The 20,297-nt window shown below is 45.8% G+C and overlaps 1 protein-coding gene across 1 annotated transcript; it reads left to right on the forward strand.

The window, feature by feature from the left end:
• Nucleotides 1-246: 246 nt before the first annotated feature.
• Nucleotides 247-19,917, forward strand: LOC143301557 (adenosine deaminase AGSA-like). The gene is made up of 10 exons (XM_076615936.1): nt 247-297; nt 2,418-2,474; nt 4,196-4,517; nt 6,766-6,993; nt 8,121-8,184; nt 9,559-9,738; nt 15,654-15,829; nt 17,038-17,195; nt 18,550-18,752; nt 19,749-19,917. Exons 1-10 carry the CDS (start codon nt 247-249, stop codon nt 19,915-19,917), a joined length of 1,608 nt encoding a protein of 535 aa, XP_076472051.1.
• The last annotated feature ends 380 nt before the right edge of the window (nt 19,918-20,297 follow it).

Consider the following 20,297-nt stretch of genomic DNA (forward strand, 5'->3'; position numbering starts at 1 on the left):
GTTCTGCAACACATTCTTCATAAATCAAATGTATTTCCACCTACTGTAATCTTATTTCATATTTGCTTTGGCTTGATCAATCGTTTCCATTCACGAACTGGGAAACGATTAAGAATCGCATGGATTATACCTTCATATAGTTTACTGGTGATCGGCGATCTTTGTTCTTATCATTCTGTAGTCAAAAAATGTAATTTTCCATAATATTAACTAAATTTTATCTTGTTTAGAGACACTGCTAAGGTAATGTCGCAGCTGTGGTTGCGAGTGATGCAAGACAAAGCGTTAAGTCTCCTGGTAACTTAAATTACCCGGATTAAACAAACCAAACACCCAAAACAAATAAAACTGCACGCTGGAAAAAAAAAAAAAAAAATGGGTGGCGCTATCAGTGTAGCGACGCGCTCTCCCTGGGGAGAGCAGCGCGAATTTCACACAGAGAAATCTGTTGACAAAGAAAAAAAAAAAAAAGGAATACAAAACAAAAGTTGGGGGAAAAGGGGGAACGCAGTGTTGGCCTCCCTTTTACTCCCGCAGCCTCTCTCTCTCTCTCTCTCTCTCTCGGGTTCATTTTTTTCTGCCTCTCTGCTACACACGCACATAAAATACAACATGTAGGCCTACATCATTTTCTTGTCGCAAAACATTTCGATATGTGTGGAATTCGTGTAATACTGCCAAGCCCCCGAGAAGAGCGGATAGACAGGTTTTACCGACTGAAGTGGGTTTCTGTTTTTCTTTCTTTTCTATCTTCCCCAGCATGTCATTACTTTCAGTAACCATCGATGGAGGGGGAGGGGGGAGCAGCTACCTTCGTCGCAGACTGGAGTGTCCATCTGAAGAACGAGAAGAAGTGATGAGATATCAGTCGCCCTCATAAAATGACGTCATTCGTACAACTACAAATTACGTAGACCGTCTGTTATGGACCTCTGTGCAATAGTTTGATGCTCTCTAGTTTCTTGTGTCACGTTTTTTTTTAGAGTCTGCTTCAATGCAGTGTTTGGTTGTTTACCACGACTAAGAATTGACCAGTGGTTTTGGAACGGATTGTTAGGCTTCGTGTGCACAAAGGTGTGTACCGGTTTTTGACTGATAAGAATATGCATGAGTTCAAATATTTTCCAATTCATGAGTACGAAATTGTCATTTTAACATCTTGTAGTTGTAGTAAGAGTAGTAGTAGTGATAGGAGTAGTAGTAGTAATAGTGGTAGTAGTCGTATTAGGAGTAGTTAGACCCATTTTGGAATATGGACATTTGGTCTGGAACCCGCAGTCAAAAACATTGTGCAGAGAGATGGAGAGCGTCCAGCGACGGGCAACGAAACTGATTGGTCATTGGAAGAACAAGCCTTATGAAAGACTCGCTTTGCTTAAGCTACCTAGTCTAGAACGCAGGAGGCAGCCGGGAGATATGATTGATTACTGTAAGTACAAACACGGAATCTATAAGACCACAAATCCCGAACTATCTCCTGCAGTAAGTAGAGACAGAAGAGGTAATAGTTTAATGTTAAACAAATCGCATTGTAGACAGAAAGTGCGCAATTCCTTCTTTACTGAGCGAGTCGTTAATAAATGGAACGGTTTGCCAGACAGTGTTGTGACTGCCCCAACCATGTCATCTTTCAAGACTAGATCAGACGCTAATTGGGCCAACTCTCCAAGTATTTATGATCCAGTATGCCATCATTAGGCCACGCATGCTGGCATACTGTATCTAATTGAACGACGAGCAGGCCTTCACAGGCCTCAAACGTCTGATTCCAGTTCAAATTCAAGTAGTAATAGGAGTAGTAGTAGTAGTAATCATCGTAGAATATGTCCAAAGCAAGCTGCTTCACAAAACAGCTTCACGACCAAATAGACATTTTTTTCTTAAAACTCAAAACGGTCACGAGTTTGTGGAACCGCACAGATGGTTCTTGAACGTATTAAATTTATCAATAGATGGCGTATGGAACTTACTGCCACCTAATTTAGAAAGCCCCATCCACTCTTTCAAAATTTTCTGGACATATTCAAAACTTTTACTTTGACTTTTGATAATTGATTTGCAATCAGACGGAATGTGTTCATACATTACCCAAACCCTGTAAATTACGAGTAAACCACTTCGAAAGCCGCGAGGCTTAGACTTGGGCTTGTTCTTTTACTACTGCTGCTGTTGCTACTATCAGGTATGATAGAAGTGAGACATCACTGGCATGTGATGAAGTTTGGTGAAAGTCAGATTGCTTACCACTCACACATGTAAAATCAGTTCCTTAAAAGATAAAGACCTCCCAAAAGACGTGAAATCACTGAAGCAATTCTTTATTAAACGCAGCTTACAATGACTGTTGTACTATTGCACATCAAGAGTTTTGATCTGAAACAGAAGTTTTAACTGTGTACTCATTGTGTGAAACTCAGGCTGCTGTCCCCGTGGAGAACGCGTCGTCACAGTGTAGCGCCACCCACTATCTCAAGGTTTAAGGAGGGGGGGGGGGATGAAAATCCTTGTCCGTATCAAGGGATTCGAACCCGTGGACACACGCTTCCAAATCGGTCGCATAACCACAAAGCCACCATTCCACTCAACTGTCTGCAAACACTTTAACTGTCTACACACAGTTCTTCATCACTTTCTGTGCTCTGTTTTAACTGTGTACACACGGCATTGAGGGTATTGTGATAGTTTTTCGGTCACAGCGGATTGATTTCTCCTGTGTGTAATTTCGGGCTGCTCTCCCTTGGGAGAGGAGGGCGCGTCATGACAGCGCAGTGCCACCGGAGAGAAGAAAAGAGAGATAAACCACTCGCGGCAGGCCCCTTCTTACTGTCTATAACAGTGCTGAAGCCGTTTTGGGGCACACACGCAGTGCGGAAGGGTGGGGGTAAATCACCCTCTCCTTCCCCACCTGAAGGAAACTGGTCGGTTCTGACGGTTCAGCTGCAGTAAAGCGAAAGTTAAGTCATGCCTGGAATTTCCCACGTGTAGTAAGATTCGCTGTATACAATGAAAACCGATTCATTTTTGCTTGGTTTTTAGCACGTTTGCATCTGCTTGAATGTAGATAATATAAAAAGAAAATAAAGCAGCTCCCCCCACCACAAACTCCCCCCCCCCCCCCAGCGCAATGTTGCACATGAGAGAGACAGTTATAAATTATTGAACTGCGTTTTCGTAACGCTACTTTTTCTTCACACTTTCTGGTTTACATCACCATTTCTTCAACAACAAAAAATATATATATCAAAACATAAAACACATATTCAGCTCTCTCTCTTCTAACATGTGCATGTGCGTGGCTGAGAAGTACAGTAATTTTGTGTCCCTATCAGTTAAACAGACAGGGAAAAAACTGAACCCTGTTGTGGTACTGTAAGTGATGAATTCCAAAAACAGGTTCCAACAGCACTCTAGGAGATGAAGTCTAGATGGAAACAGAAGACAACATAAAAATTCTAGTGGTGAGTCAGTTTCAAAAGTTTTCTGTTCTGTCGCCCAGACATTGACGCAAATCTCTTGTTGTCTTTGAGGATGAAATAAATGCGAATTGTCACAAACAGCTGCAGGACAAAATCAGGCATAGAATCACATTGTCCAGCAGGGCATGTTAGGTCACGGTCATCAAAATCCTTCTCCATTCGAAGCGCCAGTCTTGCCCGACATCTGTCCATGTTCAGTAACTGTTCGGCAGATTTCTTAAATGTTGCTTCCAGTTTTTCCACCTTGGATACAAGAAATGTGCTTGGAATAACAAGTCCCTGGTCTACAAACTGTTTTTCCTTCAGAAAGATTTCTTTCTCTGTCCCTTGCAGAGATCCTGTTATGAGCCTGTTGCACTCCTTACAAACTTTGCCCTGTATTTTTTTTGCAAGGTACCCTGACACATAAGTTAATACATTCTGCTCCTTGATGTTTAGTTCTTCTCTCGGGAAGCAGAACGCCAGATTTAGAAGAGTTGCATGATCTCCTGTCTGAATGGCTGCAGTTAGGGGCTGCACACCAGGCGCTGTTGTCTTTTTTCTTTTTGTCCATTGTTGACGACATTGCTTCTCTCCACTGTGACTCAATGCCGCGCTTTCCTTTAGTTTGGGCGGGGCAAAGGCAGGTCATGAATAATGAATGCGTGTCGCGGCGCAGGTTGCCTGGCTTCAGCAATTTCTGCAAGTGGTTTATCTCTCTTTCCCCTCCCCCTCCCCAGATGGTGATGCGTGCAGCACGTGCAAGCGGTGTCCTAGCGCTGGCCCCCCTGCTGTGTGGCGTGGTGCTGTCCCTGTCGGACTATGACAGACAGAGGAATCACGCGCTGCTCACAGAGAGAACCCAGCGTCCTGGAGGCTTCGGAAACCACGTGGTCTTGACCCCTCAAGAGCTGGTCGTGGACAAGCTGCTTTTGCGGGACAAGCGGCGAGCGATGGAGGCCGCCAGAGTTCAGGGGGCAGAGTTCCCCATCAACTTCCTCACCTCCAGGCGCGCCATGGAGTCCACAGAAGTTTTTAACATCATTCGGAAAATGCCGAAAGGTATGTATATACCCATCTTTGTGTGTGTGTGTGTGTGTGTCTGTATCGCTGTCTGTCTCTTATTCAGAAAAGGATGTGCCACACCTCCCTTTGTCGAAACGTTCGAATGTCTCCTCCACCCCCCACCCCCCAAGCCCCCACCACGCAGGCAGTTTAAAAAGAATCACACAAAATCACCGAAGCTAGTTAGTAAATTGGTGAAAAATGAACAACTATATTTCAGAGATTTCACAAATCATTCAGAATTTTTAGTGATTTCATGAAATCTCAGATGGCTACAGTCGTTACACGTAGTAACGAACACTTTCTGGAATTTCACGAAATGACTGGTTTCACAAATTTGATGGCGATTCGCAAGATTAAGAAATGGACGCCACACAACACATCAGAAGGAATCACTGGATAAAGCAGGATATGCCATCACCAAAGAGTGAACACTAAATCCAAATCCTGATGTTTTAGATTTTCATGAACAAGAGTAACAAAAATCAGTTTCGATTCATAAATGAATGTGTGTGTGCGCGCCTCTGTGTGTGTGTGTGTGTGTGTAGAGAGAGAGAGAGAGGGAGAGAGAGAGAGCTGGATACGTTGTGACAAAATGCCTACTTGAACCTTGTGTAAACTTTTATTATTTCTTCCTTTATAGTTATTAATTTTTTAAACATGTAAAGCGCTTTGAACTCCTTTTGAGAAAAAGTACTGAAAAAATGGTCAGTACCATGACTGTGATTACGATGATGATGATGATGATGATGATAACTGTCATTGTTAAAATTATTATTGATACTATTATCTATTAATATTATCATTATTTCCACGAGCATATGACACAAGTCAGAGAACGAACTTTTAACTTTAGTGAAGCTTCACACCACCCTACAACCCACAGGCAGTGGAGAGGGGACAAACAAAGCTACGATGACTGACTGACTGACAGACTGACTGATTTCTTTCTGTCGCTGATAGGGGCCTTGCTGCACGTGCATTACATGTACATGGTCAGCTTAGATTGGGTGATAAAGAACGCCACCTACCGGCCCCACCTGTACACGTGTGAGGAGAAAGATAAAAATGAGCTACATTTCCGGTTCATGCTTTCTCCACCAACGACCAAAGATCCTTTTTATCACAGAAGTAAGTTTCGTTACTCGATGTTGAAGTCAGAAATAAAATCTACCCAAATGGGTATACCTGTTTCTGACGAACGTGTTCACCATCTCTGGTTCGACATTCTTATATTATAATTAACATTTTCACCCGTCGGCAGTACAAAACATACGTAAAAATCTCCAAAACGGGTAAAAATGTTAATAATATATATGTTTGTCGACTATAGAAGAGGATTTTAAAATGAACTTGTCCACATTAGAAAGGTGTCTAAAAATGCAGTGCTGCTTTGGGGGTATTGAGTTGTGCACTTCGAAACTGTAAACGGAATGACGTGTGGTGTCCTTCGCGCGAGGCTGAAAACGAAAGTGCACGACGACACAAGGGTTTGCGATTGAAACAGGTATACCCATTTGGGTAGATTTTATTTCTGACTTCAACATCGAAGAGTGGACGGGTAAAAATGTAAAAATTGCCGGTTTAAGATTACGCAGAAGGCAACAAAATGGTTGAGACGCTTATCTGGCGGGAACTAAAGTATTGTCCTCTGGTAAAATTCTGCAGTAGAAATTCACTTTGATAGCTATATATATATATATGATAGTCAGTCGTGTCCGACTATGACCATCACAACAGCAGAGGAGGCAACTGCTGTCCCGACTATCTGGGCTAGAATTTGATTATAGTGGAGAGTGTCTTGCCCAAGTTACATCCGCACTCTCTCGGCCAAGAGGGTTTTAGGACAGTCGGCGTTGGGATGGTTCCCAAAGGCCAACTAGCCCACAAGGCTGCAGCACTAAGAGCCAGCGCAATTTTGTTTCCTAATTTGAGAGTCATAGTCCTTCACAAAAGACTAAGATACATATATACATATGCTCAAGGTCTGGCGAGTGCTTTGGGTTTAGCTGCTGTCAGGCATCTGCCTAGCGTATAATGGTGTATGGCTTGGTCCGAACGCAGTGACGCCTCTTTGAGAAACTGAACTTGCTTGCATATTTCACTGGTTTCACACCATCTGAAACTGAACTTGCTTGCATATTCCAGTGATTTTACACCACCTACCTCAACGAAACTGTCACAGGAAAGTCTTGACTTGGACAGGATGTGAGCAAACGAAGTTCATGGCTGCTTTAATTTAAAGCTGCCTGTCCACACGCGCCCGACCGCGACGTTGAAAGACGCTGTGATGAATCGGAAGAGAGCTCCGGGCCAGTGTCGGGGTTGAAGCCAGCAGGCTTTCTCGTCTTGATGTGGGCGGCTTCACCCACGTTTCTCTCACAGAAATTGGTTTCTGTACACGGCACCGAAATCATGCCGTCCAAATCAGTGTGTGATCAGCACAAAACAGTGACGGAGCGGTGGACCAGAGGTAATCCACCCGACCAGGAAGCCAGTGTTCACGAGTTCGAGTCTCGAATAAAGACGGATCGGGATTTTTACTTCCCTTTCAACTAAGAACCAAGCCCTGAACAACTTGACCCCAAGGTCACCAGCCAGTGAGTCGTTAGACTCAACTCCACAACAGCTCCCTCCGCTAGACCTTGAATGGTGGTCTGGGTGCTAGTCATTCGGATGAGACGATCTTCTTCGTCTTCGTTCGTGGGCTGCATCTCACACGTTCACTTGTGTGTGTACACGAGTGGGCTTTTACATGTATGACCGTTTTTACCCCGCCGTGTAGGCAGCCATACACCGCTTTCGGGGGTACACAGGTGAGACGATCAACCGAGGTCCTGTGTACAACAAGCACTCAGCCACACGGGAAAGAACCAACAACAAGAGTTGTGCCTGGCAAGCTTCCGTAGAGGAGTGTACTTTGATAAGTAAAACAAATACACTTGCAGACAGAAAAAAGGGGGGATGGCGCTGTACTGTGGCGACGCGCTCTCCCTTGGGAGAGTCGCAGGGGGGTTTCACAAGGTGGTAAAAACAGGAATAAAAAAAGCAAACAATACAATACAGTACAATGCAATACAAAACAATACAACATGCTGGGTTGTTCAAGTTTTTCACATTATCGAAATCATATTGATACTCATTTTCGTCGTCATCATCATCACTGTCATCACCTGACATTACGTCAAACGTACGTACACCCAAACACATATACACAAACGCACGCGCAAACACACATACATACACACACACGCACACACACTCACGCATACGCACGCACGCACGCACGCACGCACACATGGACAAACACACAGAAACACACGCGCGCGCGCGCACACACACACACACACACACACACACACACACACACACACACACACAAGCACTCTGTCTGTCTGACTCTCTTCTCTCTCTCTCACGCACACAGACACATAGGCCTACACACACACTCTCTCTCTTTCTCTTCCCCCCCCCCCTACACACACATGCGTGCAAGTGCGACTGCCATTAATTTGACAACTAGACCTGTGTAGCTCTGTTCTAAATGCGTGCACTTTATTCCTGATTTTTCTCTGTGTTTTTTTCCTGTCCGTGGCACAGACTGCAAATGGAACCTGACATCACAACTAAGAGCACAGCACGGCAATGCCGAATTTGACAAGATGTGAGTGTGTGTGTGTGTGTGTGTGCGCGCGCGCGCGCTCAGTGTTATTGTTTTGCCGCAGAGGGGCGTGAAAGGGGTTTTACATGCTTTTGGTCTTGGTGGCGGTGTTGACCCTTCAACTGTGATTTCATGTTCTTAAATGTCATAATTACCTTACTGAATATTTTCCTTTTATATCATTGAAATGTTTCACTTTATCTTAAAATGTGATTTTTGTTTTCTTTTTACATGATAGTTCAAATGTACGCTGTGATCAAGGAAGGGTGTGCCAGTTGCTCATTCGTTTTTCGGTTTTATTTGTTGATGAGCATTTGTCTTTTTAAAGGTTATAATTATCTTACTGAATATTCTCCTTTTTATAATGATTGAAACGTACACATACGCGCGCGCGTGCGCGCGCACACACGCTCAACACGCAGGCACACACACGCGTGCACACGCACAAAACGATGCATGCACACGCACGGACACACACGCAACACACACACAGTTGTTACACTCTAAATCATAATGTAATAGTTTCTTACCCACATGTTTTTCTTTTTACATAATTGATGTGTGCATGGTGATAATTGAAGGGTGTGTCAGTTGTTTGTTGTTTTTTTTCTCTTTGATTTTTGCTGACGGGCATTTTATTTTAAGTGAGCCTAAAGAGAATTTTCTGTTTTTGGTTGAAGCAGATAATAAAGTATTTTGAATTGAACTGAATTGAATTGAACATGGGACAAAGCTTCGCGTCGCCTTCATTTTGTGTCCAGGATGTTGGTTCATTTTCCCCTTTATTTACGGTGTTTTGTGTGTCTTCAACTGAATGAATGTATAACCGTTCCTAATTTGGAAACTGGCCTGTGGTTTTGCTTTATATCATTTTCTGGGTTCTCTGTCTCTTGGTCTCCCTCTCTCTGTATCTCTTTCTCTCTATCACTGTCTCTCTGTGTCTAAAAGTATCTGTCATGCATATACACAAGCACTGAATTCCCTTGGGAAATAGCAACTGAGCGTATGTAGTAGTCTTGATTTAAACATTCTGAATGGTTTATGTAGCGGCGACCTTGATGGATGCTATACATATATATCACAAACGGGCAATAGTGTGAATGATTATTGTATTGTATCAGTTGACCTTTAGGATCTGTTTATTAAGACGAAATGCAGATTGCATGTGCAAGAGAGGATAGAAGATAGATGTATTCATGACATTTTGAAACGGCAAGCAGAAAGTAGGATTGATTTGATCAGGAATGCAAAAGTGAAAGGACCAACTTACGTAGACGTATGAGGAAGTGTAGAAATACTCGTGACAAAGATGACAAGAATACTTTTTTGTCAGAAAAGAAAGGAATATAGTTCTCTCCCTCTGTCTCTTTCTCTCAGCCTGCATCAGTACTTCAGTCCAGTGGCTCCAGACTCCAGCAAGACCCATCAAGACGTGGAAGTCACGAGGAAAACCTTGGAGGATGACCTCAGGAAAATTTTCTCCATTATCACGTACCGCCCAGTGTGGCAAGATTTCCTCCGGCAGGCCTTGTCTGAGCTGCTGCTGGATAATGTCCAGTATGTGGAGATTCGAGTTGGCAATTATTTGGTATGTTTTTTATCATTATAGGATTGATTTTTTTGTTTTGTTTTTGTTTTTTTGTTTGTTGTTGTTGCTGCTGCTCCATCATCTGCACCGCTTCAGTGGCATTACTCCCACGCTGCCCATTCCGAGTCCCCCATACACGGACACACCCGGGTTCGTCTTTCGCAGTCCCAGCGTCAGCAGTCCACAGAGATCTATTAATGTTAGGTCTCCAACAGGCCACACACCAGTGGGAGACCCTGTCTGCCACTGAGTCACTGCGGTGGTGTTCAGCAGTGACTGTTCTAGTTTAACATACTAAGGACGTCATTCTAAGCCCCCTACTGCCGACAATAACCACACAGTCGTGGAGCCAGACTGAGCGCCCCCTCCCCCCTCCACCACCACCGTCATCACAATGGAGACCAGTATTATATTGCTTTCTGTCCAGGGAGATTGTCGACGCCGTGTAACGCCACCCATTATATTTGTTTCATAATCAAAACTGGATTCTTTTCTTTTAACAGAAGTGTGCCTCGGAGAAGCCTTTTGTTGCCGAGGGTTCTTTTTCTGCGCTAAATGCATGCTAGCCCCCAGACCACCACTCAAGGTGTAGCAGAGGGGGGTGGAAGTAAAAACCGCGATCCATACATGGTGATTTGAACCCGTGGACACTGGGCGCGTTACCACATAGCCACTGAAAGAGACGGTTCACAATACAACACAGAACAATACAGTATGATACAGTACTATACTATACGGTCAGCACAACACAAAATAATAACTAAACAATACAGTACAATACAATACATGATACAATACAAAATACAGTGCCGTACAGTACAGTACAATACGATACAATACAATGCGACATGATACGATACGATACGATACAACACAACACAAATTTATACCGACGACACAATACAACACGATACGATGCGATACAATGAAACACAACACAAAACAATACTAAATGATATACAATATAATACAACACAGTACAAAAAAAAACAATACAATACAATACAGTACCATACGCTACCACACGAAACCATACGATACGACGCAATACAACACAACAACAACAAAAACACAAAACAATACAAAACAAACCGATACAATACAATATAATACAACACAGTACACTACAGTGCAGTGCAATACAATACAATACAATACAGCACAGTACACTACACTGCAGTACAATACAATACAACACAGTACACTACAGTGCAATACAATACAATACAATACAGCACAGTACACTACACTGCAGTACAATACAATACAACACAGTACACTACACTGCAGTACAATACAATACAGCACAGTACACTACAGCACAGTACACTACACTGCAGTACAATACAATACAACACAGTACACTACACTGTAGTACAATACAATACACTACAGTGCAATACAATACAATACAATACAATACAATGAATGTTTTCAGCTGTACGAACTGAACGGCACAGTTCACAATGAGAAATGGTGGCTCGTGGAGAACGCCTTCAAACCGGTGCTCGAGGAATTCAAACAGCAGCATCCCAGCTTCATTGGAGCAAAGTATATATTGACAGAACACAGGTGTGTTGCGGGGGGGGGGGGGGGGGGGGTTTCGGTTTGTATGAAAGGGACGCACCCTCTGTGTGTATTCTCTTCTACTCTCTCTGATGGATCTGGAGTGGTGGTCTGGGTACTAGTCATTTGGGTGAGATGATAAAGCCAGATCCCATGTTGCAGCTTCAGATAATTGAACGACCCCTTCATACCTCACACTTCTTCTTTCTCTCAATCCTCCACCTCCATTCACCCCCCACACTTCTTCTTTCTCTCCATCCTCCACCTCCATTCATCTCCCACACTTCTTCTTTCTCTCCATCCTCCACCTCCATTCATCCCCAACACTTCTTCTTTCTCTCCATCCTCCACCTTCATTCATCCCCCACACTTCTTCTTTCTCTCCATCTTCCACCTTCATTCATCCCCCACACTTCTTTCTCTCCATCCTCCACCTTCATTCATCCCCCACACTTCTTCTTTCTCTCCATCCTCCACCTTCATTCATCCCCCACACTTCTTCTTTCTCTCCATCCCCCACCTCCATTCATCCCCCACACTTCTTCTTTCTCTCCATCCCCCACCTTCATTCATCCCCCACACTTCTTCTTTCTCTCCATCCTCCACCTTTATTCATCCCCCACACTTCTTCTTTCTCTCCATTCATCCCCCACACTTCTTCTTTCTCTCCATCCTCCACCTTCATTCATCCCCCACACTTCTTCTTTCTCTCCATCCTCCACCTCCATTCATCCCCCACACTTCTTCTTTCTCTCCATCCCCCACCTTCATTCATCCCCAACACTTCTTCTTTCTCTCCATCCCCCACCTTCATTCATCCCCAACACTTCTTCTTTCTCTACATCCCCCACCTTCATTCATCCCCCACACTTCTTCTTTCTCTCCATCCTCCACCTTCATTCATCCCCCACACTTCTTCTTTCTCTCCATCCCCCACCTCATTCATCCCCCACACTTCTTCTTTCTCTCCATCCCCCACCTTCATTCATCCCCCACACTTCTTCTTTCTCTCCATCCTCCACCTTCATTCATCCCCCACACTTCTTCTTTCTCTCCATCCTCCACCTCCATTCATCCCCCACACTTCTTCTTTCTCTCCATCCCCCACCTTCATTCATCCCCAACACTTCTTCTTTCTCTCCATCCTCCACCTCCATTCATCCCCCACACTTCTTCTTTCTCTCCATCCCCCACCTTCATTCATCCCCAACACTTCTTCTTTCTCTCCATCCCCCACCTTCATTCATCCCCAACACTTCTTTCTCTCCATCCTCCACCTTCATTCATCCCCCACACTTCTTCTTTCTCTCCATCCTCCACCTTCATTCATCCCCCACACTTCTTCTTTCTCTCCATCCCCCACCTTTATTCCCTGTCCTTGTTCTTCGATCTTGATTTATTTGTTTATATATGTATGTATATATTTCCTGGCCTTGTTCTTTAATCCTGAAATGTTTTATTTATTCAGTTCAGTATTTATTTCCAGGCCTTGTTCTTAAATTCTGAATTATATATCTGTTATGTAAGTATTCATTTCCTGTCCGTGTTCGTTATTCCCGAATCATTTATTCGTTTATTTCCTGGCCTTGCTTCTTAACCCCGACGTTCTTTCGTTCTTTGTTTCCGTCCGTCCGTACGTCCGTCCTTTCCTCCCTGGCCTTCCAGGCCTTCCAGGCCTTCCAGAGTCCGCTCCTCAGGTGTGTCTGGCGGACCTCCCAGAAGCGTCCTCCTGGGGGTCACTACCTTGTGGTCGGGAGGCTTAGTGGCCAGTGATCGAGCGAGCTATGTCGGCGGGCGCATCAGTGCTTCTGGGGGTTTACTGCTCTAGTCCCAGGCCTTAATTGACAGCCTACATAGCCATTGTAGCTGTTCAGGCTGAATAAGTAGTGTGAGTTTTGGGGTGTTTTTTTTATAGTACTGATGCCCCTGATAGGGCTTCCCATGCCGAACAGGTCGTGAGTGAGGCCCAAACTAAAAGTGACCCACTGTCCCTTTCGCTATTCTCTATTCTTCTTTTTACCGCCTCTTTTCTGTCCTCAGCTCCCCATCAAGCCTTCTTTTCCACATTCTTTTTTCTCTGCGGCCTGCTTCAGGCCCGCCGTGTCTGCCGTGCGGCGCGACCTGTGATGGAGGGGAATGAGATCCTGGGGATTGAGATAGCACGCTGCTCTCAACACATCCCTTTGGCTCGGACCTCTCCTAAGACAGGCGGCACACATTGACCCGTGTGTGTCAATCGGCTACCCCTACGTGGGGTTGGGTCAAGACTGGCAGTTTAGAGGCTAACGATGATAACCCCCGTAGTGCTCAGTTCTCAGTCCCCGTGAGCTGGGCATGATCGGGGGGAGGAACGCGTTGGAGCTAGACTGTTGGTCGTATGTCCCTCCCGAAACCTGGAAGGGGTCAAGCTGGTGTTCCCTTGACCCTGGCCCCTAAGTTGGACCCCATGGTGGGTGGGTAAAGGAGGGATGAATTTACGATTAAAAAAAACATGGCTTCTAACCAATTACACCCCCCTAAACTTGGGAAAAGAAGGAGACCAGGAACTGATGATTCGGACTCCGATTCGGAGGTCGGTGAGACCTCTGGATATTGGCCGTCGTGGCTTGTGGTGGAGGGCACTGAAGATGACAAGCCCTTGTCGGCTCTCAGCCCCTTTGATATCCAGAAGGGCTTCAAGTGTCTAGCAGGCTCACTGAAGTCTGTCAAGAGGCTGAGGAGCGGAGCATTTCTGGTGGAGACAGCGTCAAAAAGGCAGACACAGCTTCTGCTAAAAGCGACCACTTTTGTGGATAGGGCGGTGAAGGTTTCCCCTCACAAAGGACTGAACTGTTCGAAGGGGGTTATCAGATGCCCTGAGTTGAGAGGAGTATCTGAGGCAGAGATTAAGTGCGAGCTGTCCTCTCAGGGAGTGACGGATGTTTACAGGGTGACAGTAAGGAAGGGGTCGGACAGAGTCCCGACTAACACATTTTTCCTCGCCTTCTGCTGCCCGAATGTCCCCAAGGACATACGAGTCGGATACCTGCAGGTGAACGTAAGTCTGTACGTGCCGTCCCCTCTATGGTGTTCCAAGTGCCATAAATTCGGACACGTGCGGGACCGCTGCAAGGAGGAAGAGGCGTGCGGCACTTGTTCAAAGGCGGCGCACCAGGGCGAATGCGTCAGTCCAGCCCGTTGTGCGAACTGCGGAGGCGGCCACCCGTCTTCTTCTAAAGACTGCCCCACCTGAAAAAAAAAGAAAAAGAAACCCAGAAGGTGAAGACAGAGAAGAACATATCATTCTTTGAGGCACGTAAACAAGTGGAGGCTACATTGCCTAAGGTGTCTTACGCTTCTGTCGTCAGACCCAGGATGGTGGACGTTGCGATCCAGACGACGTCCACAGTACGCCTTTCCTGACCAGCCCTTAACAGAACACATCCTGTCTGACAGCTCAGTGTACACTGCGGAACTGACCGCACTGGTTCTGGTGGTAAAAATGGTTCTCTCTTCGAAACAAAAGAAATTCATTATCTTTTCCGACTCCTTGTCAGCCCTGGAGGCGATCGCCTGCAGGAATATCACTCATCCCAAACTGCTGGAATTTTACGAAGCTTTTACTCTCGTGACGAAGAAAGGATACGAGGTTGTGTTGGCCTGGGTTCCTAGACATGTTGGCATTCGTGGTAACGAAAGGGCAGACCTGCTGGCCAAGAACGCTGTAAAGAAAGAATTATCCAGATCCTTTGTACCATACACAGACATGAAGCAGAAGGTGAACACTTATGTTAAGGATCTTTGGCAAGAGGAGTGGAACACCCAGACGGACAACAAGCTCTTCCAGATCCGTCCAGACCTAAAAGAGACCTTCCCTTCAGGGATGAAGAACAGAAAGGAGGAGTCTGTGCTGTGCAGACTGCATGCGGGACACACCTTTTTTTTTTAATACTCATTCTTACTTGTTGAAGGAGGAAGAGGCCCCTCGATGTATTCCCTATGATGAGCCTCTCACCGTGAAACACGTGCTCCTTGACTTGGGATCTGCATGACGTTAGACACAGACATTACACGGCGGTTTCTTTGAAGACCTTGTTTCGTGATGTCCTTCCGTGGGCGCTGATGGACTTCTTGAAAGAAATGAACATTTTAATCAGATTTGAAAGTTTTAAACTGTGGAAGTTTTTTTTTAAAAACTTTGAGTGGAAAGTTTGAAGTGGTGAATCGTTTTAATTGTTTGTTTTTTACCCTTGTAGTAGTTATTAACGTGGCGATAGCCTTGAGATGGCTTTAGTGGTCGGCGAGGCTCTAAGCACCATAATTTCATTTCATTTCCCAGAAGCGTGGGCAAGGCAGTACAGGCGGCCAGAAACATATACCAGCAGCACCAAGACTTAGTGGCGGGGTTTGACCTCCATGGTCCAGAGGACAGCTTTGAACCGCTCAGCCAATTTGTGGACCAGCTCCTGGCTCCTGGTGCTAGCCTCCCCTTCTTCTTCCACGCTGGGGAGACGAGTGCGTCATTGTGTGTTGATGATCTGGGGTTCTTTGGGGGAGGGGGGGGGGGGGCGTTGGTGGTAGTTGTGGGTGGATGGATCGGTTGTTGGTGGTGGTGGGGCATCATTGGTATTGGTAGGTGGGTTGGTTGGTTGGTTTGGTGGTGGTGGTGGTGGTGGGGGGGATCATTGGTATTGGTGGGTGGGTGGGTGGGTGGGTGGTGGTGGTGGGGGGATCATTGGTATTGGTGGGTGGGAGGTGGTGTTGGTGGTGGTGGTGGTGGGGGGATCATTGGTATTGGTGGGTGGGAGGTGGTGTTGGTGGTGGTGGGGGGGGATCATTGGTAGCGGTGGGTGGGAGGTGGTGTTGGTGGTGGTGGGGGGGGAGATCATTGGTACCAGTGGGTGGGAGGTGGTGTTGGTGGTGGGGGGGGGATCATTGGTAGCGGTGGGTGGGAGGTGGTGTTGGTGGTGGGGGGGGGATCATTGGTAGCGGTGGGTGGGGGGTGTTGGTGGTGATGGATGATCATTGTAGTGGTGGGTGGGAGGTGGTGGTGGTGGTGATGGTGATGGAGGATCATTGTAGTGGTGGGTGGGAGTTGGTGGTGGTGGTGGTGATAAAGGATAACATCGTCAGTCAGCAAAATAATAAACAGTTCAAGTGCATCATAAGAAATAGTGGCACCGTGTCTTCCATGATTAAGTATTTCAATCGTCAATTCATTAATAAAGAGAGAAAATAATGTTTGACAACACGTATCACCGTGCTTTACTCCTGTTGTACATTTAACATAATCTGTTGGGGCAGTGCCACATCTGACTCCATTTTACATATCAAACATACTCTGAATACGCCTGTATATTTTATCTCTTATACAATTTCTTTACAAAATAGCCAAAGAAAATTTCTGTTTATAGATTCAAAGGCCTTTTCAAAGTCAATGAAGACTGCGTATTTCTACGGTTACAAGAAAACTTTTTGTACCAATTCTAAGAGAGCTAACATGTTATCTATCGTTCAGAGAGAGGGAGAGACGACAACGACGACTACGACTAACATGATGATTTTGACGGTGATAACGATGAGGTCGAAAATGACGGTGAAATGATGACGACGGCGATGATGATTATGATAACTACAGCGGCGAAGATGACGACGACAAGGGTGTCACGACGATAGTGATAATGACGACGAATATGACGACGATGACGATGGCTGACTTTCAGTGTGGCTGGAATCCGATGCGGACTACAACCTGGTGGACGCCTTGTTGCTGGGAAGCCGGAGGATCGGCCATGGCCTCACTCTGCCCAAACACCCCACCCTGATGGAAATGGTGCACGATCAAGGCATTGCTGTGGAGGTCTGCCCCATCTCCAACCAGGTCAGCTACAGATGGACTCGTTTTTTGTGTTATTTTGGGGTGTTTCTCTTTTTTTTTCTTTTTTCTTTTTTTTCCTTTTTTCTTTTTTTTCTTTTATTTTTTTTTATTCATACTCTCCCAGAGTGTTCTGTTTGACTCTTTCTTTCGCACTCTCTGTCCGTCTGCGTTCGTTTGTTTTTGCTGCCGATTTCTCACTCTTGTCTCTTTCTCATCGTTCTCTCTCTTCCATTCCTCTTGCCCCCTACCCTTCCCAAGGTACTCGTGCTGTGGCAATGTCGATAGCTCATCTTCCAAAAAAACAGGAATTTCACAGTTTTTCTTGCCCCGCCTCCCCCACCCCTTTCTGTTCCCCAGGTCCTTGAGAAAGATCGTTCATCAGCTCTGGATGTTGTGATATAGATGGTTTATCCTCTATGGTTCATCCTTGAACCCTCCCAACCCCCCCCCCCCCCATCCCCCCAGTTTCCCATACACTGATGACGCGACAATGCAGCAATGTAAATGGTTATCTTCCATGGTTCATCTACCAGCCCTCTCTCTTGTCCTGCCATTACCCATATACTGATGATGTGACAGAATATATGGTTCATCTTCCATCCATCCCCCCCCCCTGCCCCCCTTCAATTCCCCATATACCGATGATGTGACAATATAGATGCTTCATCTTTAACCCCACCCCCACCCCTTCCTTTACCCATATACTGATGTGACGATATAGATGGTTCATCTTCAACCCCTCTTACTCGTCTTCCATTCCCCACGTGCATTTTACATCAGACTCCATGAAGACTCTGTTCTGGAATGCTCCTCTGGGTGCGATTACATTTTTACGTGACACTGCAGATGGTTCATCTTCCATCTTCTATTTTCCATGTCCTGATGACGTGACACTGCAGATGGTTCACCTTCCATCCTTCTATATTCTATTTCCTAGGTCCTGATGACGTGACACTGCAGATGGTTCATATTCCATCTTCTATCTCCCAGGTCCTGATGACGTGACACTGCAGATGGTTCATCTTCCATCTTCTGTCTCCCAGGTCCTGATGACGTGACACTGCAGATGGTTCATCTTCCATCTTCTATCTCCCAGGTCCTGATGACGTGACACTGCAGATGGTTCATCTTCCATCTTCTATCTCCCAGGCAATGATGACGTGACACTGCAGATGGTTCATCTTCCATCTTCTATCTCCCAGGTCCTGATGACTTGACAATGCAGATGGTTCATCTTCAATCCTATTTACCCCAGGTTCTGGTGACTTGACAATGCAGAAGGTTCATCTTCAATCCTATTTACCCCAGGTCCCCCCCCGCCCCCCCCACACACACACTTCCCATTCTATTTCCCCAGCTCCTGATGCCGTTGAAAGACCCGAGGAACCACCCAGCGGTCACCTTCCTGGTCAACAACATACCTGTGGTGATCGGGTCAGACTACCCCTCGTACTGGGGCGCCCTGCCCTTGACCCATGACCTCTACCTGACCTTCATGGCCATGCTGGGCCAGGACACGGGGCTGGCCGCTCTCAAACAGCTGGCCCTCAACTCCCTCAAGTGAGTTCTTCAGCAAAAAGACTTGAACTCGAAGCTTGAACCGAAAGGTTCCCCCCAAAAAAAGAAATGTGGTGGGAAGGGATGAAATTGGTGGCGAGAGAACAGGCAAGGAGAGTGCAGATGGCCAAGTCCTTAGTCCCCGAGAAGCACTGCCTTTCCCTGATGTCCACCACACTGTAGTCTGGAGGCACGTCAATACAAGCCAGTCCAGGTCATCCTTGCCCTCTTTTCCTCAAACGAAAAGCCGAAGATGAACGTGGGAATGTGACATGGGGATGGGTGGATGGCAGTGTCAGCTAGCTGAGAATGACTCCCTCCCTCAACTTTTACCACACCCTGATGTGGAGAAGTGTCAGAACAGGGTGGCCTGGACTTACCCCCCCCCCCTCCCCCCCCCCTCCCCTTTCCCTTACTGACGCCACGTTGCATTTTTTTTATAAAAAATATAAGTGTCATATATGTTCATTGCTTATTTCAGTTAAATCATGTTTAATCTTTGTGTGTGTTGAGTACATGTCTACGTTTGTTTAGCGGCACTTTGTGTGATTTCTCTTTATGAGATAATAGTTATTCTTTTCTTATATTATTCTATCATGCGTTTGACTGTTAGGCAAGTCAGTGTTAAGGCAAGTCAGTGTTAATGCATAGGCATTAAACACACGTTTGTGGCCGCCCCCTCTCTGTTTCAGTAATTGCATTCGTGTTTTTCTTGCTGTTTCTGTTCCTTTCTTCACCCTACTGGGCAAAGCTGGACATGAAAAAGCACGTTTTTTTTTTACGTATTCCACTTCCCCGATCAAAGAAAATTCATTCACTCGTTCTTTATTATTTTTCTTGTTTTGTATTTGTAGACACAGTGCCATGAGCCCTAAGGAAAAGAGAGTGGCTGTGACCAAGTGGCAGAAAGAGTGGGACAAGTTCATCGCAGACATCGCAGAGACGGCTTCCAGCTGTATATGATATGTGGGGTGATCCATTTTCTGTGTGCCTGCTCAGCCGGTTTTCTCTGCCGCACACCTTGGTCACGTTTTCCCACTTGTCGCCTGTACAGCTGCACATGGTGGACACATCATTGCTGCATCCAGAGGTCAAACTCTGGACGCCATACCGCAAACCTGGGCGCCGCATGACGTTAAACACGGACATTACACAGCGGATTCTCTGAAGACTTTGTATCGTGATGGACGTCTTGAAAGAAGTGAACATTTTTAATCCGATTTGAATGTTTTTAAACTTTGATAGGAAAGCTTGAAGCGGTGACTAGTTTTTATTGTACTTTTTTTGCCTTTGATGCTGACGTGGCGATAGCCTTGAGATGGCCTTAGTGGTCGGCGAGGCTCTAAACACCATGATTTGATTTAATTTGGATGATGCAGGATGTGCAATAACAGACTGAATGATAAATCTGGATGATGCACCAGCCGCCGTGGCGAAGTGGTTAGCGTCGCGGACTGACGGCTGGGAGGACGCGGGTTCGAATCCCAGCGGAGGTGTTTTTTTCGGCCCGTGGCCGGCTCCTACCCAGAGTCGAATGTGCTGTGGGCT

Source organism: Babylonia areolata, chromosome 27, assembly GCF_041734735.1.
Source record: "Babylonia areolata isolate BAREFJ2019XMU chromosome 27, ASM4173473v1, whole genome shotgun sequence".
Classification (NCBI taxonomy): domain Eukaryota; kingdom Metazoa; phylum Mollusca; class Gastropoda; order Neogastropoda; family Buccinidae; genus Babylonia; species Babylonia areolata.

Bases quoted from the DNA above. Each gene is read 5' to 3' on its own strand.
- LOC143301557 (XM_076615936.1), top strand. From the start codon at position 247: ATGTCGCAGCTGTGGTTGCGAGTGATGCAAGACAAAGCGTTAAGTCTC. The intron at 298-2,417 runs GTAACTTAAATT...TGTGAAACTCAG, and splicing joins ACAAAGCGTTAAGTCTCCTG to GCTGCTGTCCCCGTGGAGAA. The intron at 6,994-8,120 runs GTAATCCACCCG...TCCGTGGCACAG, and splicing joins GACGGAGCGGTGGACCAGAG to ACTGCAAATGGAACCTGACA.